At 41.4% G+C, this 8,065-nt stretch overlaps 1 protein-coding gene across 3 annotated transcripts in view; it reads right to left on the minus strand.

Annotated features, from left to right (window-relative positions):
- The window catches only part of SREK1 (splicing regulatory glutamic acid and lysine rich protein 1), a 32,414-nt gene extending 25,293 nt beyond the window's left edge, over nucleotides 1-7,121 (minus strand). For all 3 annotated transcript variants that reach the window (XM_062513719.1, XM_062513716.1, XM_062513714.1), the window contains exons 1-2: nucleotides 6,925-7,121; nucleotides 1,652-1,785 (exon numbers count right to left, since the gene is read on the minus strand). In XM_062513719.1, the coding sequence (XP_062369703.1) occupies nucleotides 1,652-1,785; nucleotides 6,925-7,085 (295 nt within the window). In that variant the 5' untranslated portion in view covers nucleotides 7,086-7,121. The remainder of the gene's footprint in view (nucleotides 1-1,651; nucleotides 1,786-6,924) is intronic.
- Between the last annotated feature and the right edge of the window lie 944 nt (nucleotides 7,122-8,065).

Genomic DNA, 8,065 nt, shown 5'->3' on the forward strand with positions numbered 1-8,065 from the left:
ATTTAGGGGCAGTTCTTCAATTGGAGACTCTGGTCTCCTTAGCCTCTACACAGTTTTCAGTGCAAACAGCAATATTCCCTTTGTGTACAGCAATATTCTCTTTGTGGTTTAAGAACAAGTTAAAAATATGAAAACAAAGAGCCCCCAAAACAAAGATACAAAAGAAACTAAAAACCTAGGCTTTACAAGACAAATGTATGTGCTGTATGACCTGCCTAAGAAAGCTACAAGAATAGGTAGTACACTGTAGGTCAATATGGCCTTTAGTAAAAAAGTGCTTTTATAATCTGGGAAATTTTGGAGACTTGTCAGCTTGTTAAGAACATCCCAGATGAATATTACAGCAGCACTCATCTCACACTATCTAGATCATGATGCAGTAAATATGCCAAAAAATGGTGCTCTGGGATAATTTTTAACAAACTGCAAGATGTCAATAGTATTATTTTTTTAACCAAAACCTGATTCTTGCAGTTAGAGGTGTTAATAAGAGGCATTTCTTGATCTGCTGCAGTTTACAGTTCAATCACTCTACATATTGTTGCTCATGGCAAAACAGCAACCAAGTTGAAAGTAAAGTCAGGTTCACTCCAACAGCTAGAATGATTCCATTCTAAAGAGGCAGTAGGTCCAGCACCAGTCAGAGGCTAAATTCCACAGTGATCCCAATGAAGTCAATGGGGCTCTACCTAACTCCTTTGATATGCTTGCCACAGGACCCTGCTTCATGTAACTGCATTCAAATCTAAGATGCTTGTACTAATAACACAAACTGTCTGGTACTCAACACATCTGCAAAAGCATGGCCTCAGAGCTAGTTAAAGGAACACCTGTCAATTAAGTATTCATCAAGTATTTTATCTCATTAACAGTTTTAAGAACATTGATGATGAATGAGAGCACTCTGGACAGATCACTGCATATTTAAACAGATATCCAAAACAAAAAAGGAGTAAGTACCAGTGTATATAAAAAGTTCTTTATGGCACATGAAGTAACATTTTCAATGGTAACAAGAAGGTAAAATTGTTTTTTTAAAAATTAAATTAGCAGATTAACATTTCTACTCAAACAGTATTCTGAATGCTAAGCATCTTTGATTAGGTGACTCTAAAATGACCAAATAAATATATCACGTCTGTAAGACAAAACTGGGATTCACTCTAAAAAAATGTAGAAATAATCAGTATCTTTAAAAGAAGTACAAATCAGCAAAAAATCCTCTACAGCAAAGGTTATACACTGAGATTCAAACTGCAATGTTATGTGTCAGGAAATTGCCTGATCTTTTCAGAGCTCCATTGACTTCAGTGAGAACTCTGTGTGCAAATATACTTGCCAGCAAAAACCATAGTGAAAGGAATTATTTACCTTTCTTTTCCTTCAAAATATATAATAACTAAGGAAACATGAGTTATCATAACTTAAACCAACTATATTTTTTGCTAATGCTGAATTTTAATTAAACACATACAACGGGGTTTTTCTTCATTCAATTTTCAATTTTGTTTCAAGGCCTTTTTTTTTTTTTTTCCAAAAATCAATAAACTAAAACAAAGTAACAACAGAGCATTACCTTACATAGAAAGCTTAAAACAATTAACAGACACAACAAAGACCAACATTACAGAAGTATGTCTAAAATACCAACCTTCTGCGCAGGGCACAACTATCAAAGCTCTGTCAATAAAAACCGTGTTAGTTAGATGCTGGGCCACGCCAACACTCGATGCTTCACGAAACTTAATATAACATACTTTGGAGGAAAAAGCAAGAGGTGCGTTGCTGCAAGACAAAAGGAAAAAATAACGATTAGTCATAATTGCATGTATGTATTGTTAACTATTACTCCTTAGGGGAAAAAAACGGCTTTTTCCTAGAAAAGGAAGCCTAAAGTATAGAAATCTACTAACTTGCCAATTTGGTGTATCAGTGAAAAAAGCATAGAGCATCTTTTTAATGAAAATTTACATAAACCAAAATCACTAACTAACAAGACTAATTTTCTTCTACTATCTGGCTAAACAACACTGTACAGTACATTTCAAATTACTATTTTAAGGAGCATATTTACTTGACAATTACAAGTCAGACAACAGACCCTGTCCTTTTTCATGGGTCCTTCATATGTTAGTCTGTAGTAATCAATATTCTTTCTCTGGCTTTCACAAAAGTAGTTTATTAATTCTTACAAAGATAAAAGCAGCTCTTGAGAGGGATTTCAAATACTGGTTCTTAGCTGACTAATGTAACAAAAGCATTTTTATCATTTGCCTAAGTTTGGCACAATGTAGCATAGAGTAACATTGGAGGAAGTAGGAGCAACTCATCATTTGGCTACAAAAAGGAAGAAAATTTGTAATTCACTTTCCCACAACACAGTACACCAACAGAGAACATGGAAACACTGCAATCTTGATCAAAACCACAGAAGTCTGCTTTAAAAATGCATTCCCTAGTCAAGGTTTGTAACCTTTATATTAGCAGCTTACTTCTTCATATTGAGGAAGTACAGGTAAAATATTCAAATAGAGAATACAATACAATATTGCTGGAACATCAGCAATTTTCATTTCAAATTATGGAAAAAATGTTGCATAGACTGTTTCACCCTGGTCCTGTCACAACCAAAATGGAAACCCTTGTCAAATTTCTGGAAGCACCAGTAGCAGTTCAAGTTTAACACAACCCGTCTTGGAGTCCCTGTAAATTCTGAGCACATGCTTCCCCAGTTATTCTGTGAAATCCAATTAGATTTCAGGATTAAAATAAAAATCAATAGTTTTAGACACATTATCTTATCATATTAATTACAAAAATAAATCGAGAATGTAAGCCTGAGGCAGGCAGACTACTACGTTTCTGGCTAACAGGACAGTAGCAGCAGTGTATAATACCTAGAGATGGCCAAATTCAGAATGACATTCAGAAACATCTACGATGGAAAATTTTTTAAGAACAGACAACACTGGAGGAAAAACTAAACAGGGAGTGGGAGACATGTAAACATGAAAGTCAACCTCACAGGATTTAGAAAAAATAATATTACAAGATGACTACATCTCTTCTGCCTACTTTATTTGTAGTGGCTAATGTTTTCACTGTTTCAAGTGTCCACATTCAGGAAGGAAATAACTGCATAGAACAGCTTCTGGGACAGCTGTTAAGGTCTCAGATGAGACCAGTTTCCATCAGAGGTGACAGCCAGCTGTGACTTTTTCAGTACCCTAGAGAAACTTTGTTTACCACAAAGACTTCTGTGGCCACAAGTAATTTTTTATTTGGTTTGATTTAGTGGGGGAGAAGACTCTAAGGGGAGGGAGTTGATGCTGTCTTGGGTTTTATTGTTGTCATCCTATGGTGTTTGCTTGATTGATTTTTGTTTTAAATACACCCCTCAGTGTTAAAACCCCAATGGCTAAAGCCACCACTGAAGGTTCTATGGTCCACACAGCCTGAAGACTTGCAGTATGTCCTGGATTTTTTTCCTTTTTTGTTTTCCTTGCCAACTCAAAAAAACAAACAAACAAAAAAACCCCAACAAACTGCTCTAGGCAGTTTCAGGACCCCACCCCCCCCAATAATCGTAAACTTTAACATCTATGGAACCTGCACTGTTAAGTGTGTTTTTGTATTATTTACTCTCCTATATCCCCTGATTTAGAACACAAAAGTTAGGTGGACAGCATATTAAAAAATATTAGATGTCTGAACATTGGTGTAAATGAGGCCCTACAAAGATACCTTGATACCCAGTGTTTTCCAAAGGTTAGGAAGAAGAAATTCTCTATAAGGTGACCATCACTACTAAAAACACATCAAAGTTGCATTACTACTAAGATCTAAGAGATCAGAAATTCTAGAAGCTTTAACAGTGATTGAGTCCTCTCCTTCTATGAAGGAGGCCTCCAAAAATCATCCCATCAGCCTTTTTTAGACGGCTTTCCAAAAAGAGTAAAGTCCTATTCTAATTCCGTTTTTTGGGGTTGATTTGCTAGCCTTTACTGAGGCTGAATTGAGGGAGACTCATGATCTTTTTCCCAGGTTACATAGCCTTGATATCAAAAAGTAACTCACACATCTCGATTTGAAGTTATTAAAATTCAGTTAGTCTCTTTAGAAAAAAAATTAATGCAGAAGTAACTATCTGAATAGTATCTGGACATTTCTACCATTTTTGTTTCCCTTTGTAGGAAGACAGCAACATTCATTTCCTAATAGGATAAAAATCAACCAAATTATTTCCTAAGAAGAATCTATTCAGAAATCTACAATAATAAAAATAAAAAAGAAAAGGCCATAAAATATTTCTCTAACTGTCCAAATTTTCAAGCGGGGCAGGGACATGGGGTGTGCGAGCTATGTAGGGCATGATAAATTAATAACTTATTAAAATAGAGTATTATGGAATAATAATGCAGATCAGTTTAAGTAAGGCTGTGTGTAGCCTTATTTAAGGCCAAAAGCCTCACCTACGCTACTGGCACTGCAGGATAAAACAATGTCTATTTATTTGACCACAGAGATGACAAGCCCCTTTCTCAGATGTGACCTGCCTTTTCTTGGTTAAGTGATGGTGGCCCATCCACCTGTGTCAGAACGGGTAAGGTATACAAATTAGAGTGATTTGGGTGGCACCCCTCAATGTTAAACTAAGCTTTGTCCAAATACTCTGGTTCATGAACAGAACACTTTCAGATTCCAACTAGAGGGGGCCCCAAACTCCACTGCCAAGGTCTGGTATGGCATGTGTGTCTCCACCTCTCAACGCCTACTAGGCTGCAACCTGAGCGGAGTTTCCTGGTGGCAGAACACAGAGGCAAATCCAGTCTTGCCTTTGACTTGGGAAGGGTAATAACAAACCAGCCCACCATTCCACTTTAGATTAAACCAGAAGTTTATTCTCAGTGTTCTAGCTTCCAAGACCACTCCAGACTATTCAGAAGCAAGTAGTATTAGACAGCAGGTCTTTCCACACCTAACAGAGACAGTTCATGACTACCTGCTTTCAAACAGCTCATTCTGCAAAAACCCAACTGTCACTCAGTAAGTTTTCCAACATTTAACTGTTCAAAAATCCTCTTAAGGCCACATTTGAAGGCTCACTGCTACACATGTAATTTTGAAGGCTACTCTGAAAGGCAAACTTCAACTGGGTGAAAAATGTATGGCACTTTCTGTGCATGTCCAGGACTAAGTTGTCACTGGTCTCCTGCTAAACTGGAAAATGCCACTTGGCTGTCAGTGGCTAGCATACTGGAGTACACACCCAAGGCAAAAGACCTGCTACATCCTACAAACCAGTGTCAGTTTTTAACTGTACTGCAAACTGATAGAGATCTATGGTTTGTTTGGGACACCTTTGCTTCCGATCCATTTGTCAATGAAACATTCTTTTATTAATTTATCACAATGTTATTTAAATACATTTTCAGAAAGTCAACAAGAGGTATTCTTGCTTTTGTTTCTAAAGGAAGGGCATTAGAGCAATTACTTAGTTTTCTCCCAGGGTAGCAATCTGGAAGTCAGTTCAAATGTCAATAAGTATGAGGCCAGGAAAACCATACTTCTAACATTTATGCACAAATAATGGTAAATAAAACCAAGAGTAAAACATGTAATCACAATCCTTCATCTTATCTCTGAAAACTGAATTTATCAGCATTATAACCTTGATATTCCCAAATTATTCCCTACTGTGGTAGTGGATTTTATTTTTTTTTGTGTATATATATATATATATATGCTGGCAAAATTGTACACATTGGCACAACCATTATTTGTGCATGGATGTCAGGAAAGTCTCCATTTCCCTGAAAACCTGTTATATAACCTAGTGAAAGACAAGAACAACAGCTGTAACAAAAAAATATATATTCAGTTAAGAGAAAACCCAAAATATGAAGAATCAACCATGGGAAAAGTTCAGGACAAAGCCCTACAAAACTGTAAAAAAATCCACCATATAGCTCTCAGTAAGTCATATCTTACTTTAAGCATATTTTACATATTAAACATTGTTTTTTTTCTGAATGGTTCATATTCAAGCACAGTCAGATGTTATGTAGCTACATAAAAATTGATAAACACTAACTTCCTGGCTATTCTCTTTTGCAAATCGAAGTTTCGTTAGCCTGAGCATTTCTGTATCCAAATTCGTGTACTGGGATGCTAATAATGCCCTCTCCACTAATCCAATTTTTCTAAGAAAATACAAGGTTTGAAAATGCACATTTGTTATTTTTGCTGCCCACCATAACTGCTGCCTTGAGAGAAAAAACATATTTTCATTTCCTCCCCTTTTCTGATGATCAGCACCTTCTCGGAAAGGCAACACTGTTATTTTGCAAGCCCCTGCAATCTCCCACCTGAGCGCATCCTTCGCAGGCCGCTGATGAACAGCTTTAATTTAGGGAGAGATGTGACGCCCGTGATTAATTTACTGTACAAGTCTTATTGGGGGCAACTACGAGAACAAGGCGGGGCAGGTTCTTTTCCTCTGCAAAACCTCAGCTACTTTGGCTTCTGTTCGAATGGCCCCTCCTGGGAGCCCTTCCAACAGAAGGGGAAAAAAAGAATAAAAGCGGTCGAGCTAGAGCGGTCTGGGACACCCCGATCTAGCTCGCCGGCACCCAGCGTAGGCGAGGAGAGAGATCGGCCAAAGAAAGCGGGATTTTAGGGAAGAGGGAAAAACGGCCGGCGCCGCCATCTTAAGTGCGGGCTCAGCTCCTTCCCCGCCGCTCCGGCCATACAAAGGGGAGGGACCACGTGACGCCTCCCCAGTGCCCGCACTCAAAATGGCGCGTCTGCCCTCCCGCTCCTGCCCTTCCCAATCCTCCCCCTCCCCCCCCCCCCCGGCCTCTCCGCGTCTCTCCCTCATCCCTACTCTCCGTGGCTGCAGAGGGCGGCACGGGCCCCACTTACTCCGGGGGATAGAGACGCAGTTCCTCGATATCTCCTAGGAAGCCGAACAGTGTCCGCATCTGCTCGCTGGTCACGGCCGAGGAGAGGTTGGTGACCTGGATGACGGACGTGGGGCCCAGGGGGAAGCCCAACGGCACCCCGATCCCGCCGCTGTTCATCATGGCGGCGCCTGCCCAGCCTTACCGCGCGCACCCCGGGGCGCGGGCCCGCCCACCGAGAGGGGCGCGCGCCACCGGCCGGAGCGACCTCGCGGGCGGGCGCTCTAGCACTCGACTGCTCCCAGAAGACTTGTGGGAGGGACGGGCGGCCCCTGCCGGCGGGGCCTCCGGCCCTCCTGCGGTGTCGGAGATGGCTGGTTTCCCCAGGAGCCAGCTCACATGGAGCCGGCCGGGCCGCCGTGAGTAGAGCAGGGCCGGCACGGGGCGCGGGCCCCGCCCAGGAAGAGGCGCGGGCTCTGAGGGGCCGCCCCTGCCGCTCGCTTTTGCGCGCGCACGGCGGCCCTGCTGACGCGCCCCGGGCCAGGGGCTGGCCGGGCGGCCCCGTGCGCGGCTCGGGGCGCTGGGCGGGGAGGCCCCGCCCAAGGAGGGGCTTGCCACACGGTCAGTGAGGGAGCTTCATCGCCCTAGGGAATAAAACATCTGAACACACCGTATGCCTAGGCGGGAAAGCTTTGCAATAGATCTGGCTGTAAATGGTTCTGTTATAAACTGACTGGGGCTCTGTTCCCAATGAAATCGATCTTGCTTACAGATATAGTTCAAGTTCTTAACTATTGGCTGGAGAAAATGAGGCTGAACACTTAATGTGTGGGCTACCACTGCTAAAGGTCAGTCTGCAGTCTTCCGTGGTGGTACGGAGCTGTGCGTCGTGGCACTGAGACGTTTAAGGTTTCAGGCAATTTGTAAGACTTGCTATTCCCCAAGCATGAACCGAGAAGAAATTGAAGTATCTTTTAAGCTATCTGGGCTGAAAAACATGGCACATATGTGACAGTTCCCTGAGCAAGTAGGTCAGTTACAGAATCTCCATAGATAAGTCTGGGCAGTGCTTTCTTTATTGATGCTCAGTGCGTTGCAGAAATGTAATCTCAAGCAGTTGTCAGACATGTATTTTTAAAATACGCTTTGCATATGTTTCAGGT

Source organism: Cinclus cinclus, chromosome Z (assembly GCF_963662255.1).
Source record: "Cinclus cinclus chromosome Z, bCinCin1.1, whole genome shotgun sequence".
Lineage (NCBI taxonomy): Eukaryota > Metazoa > Chordata > Aves > Passeriformes > Cinclidae > Cinclus > Cinclus cinclus.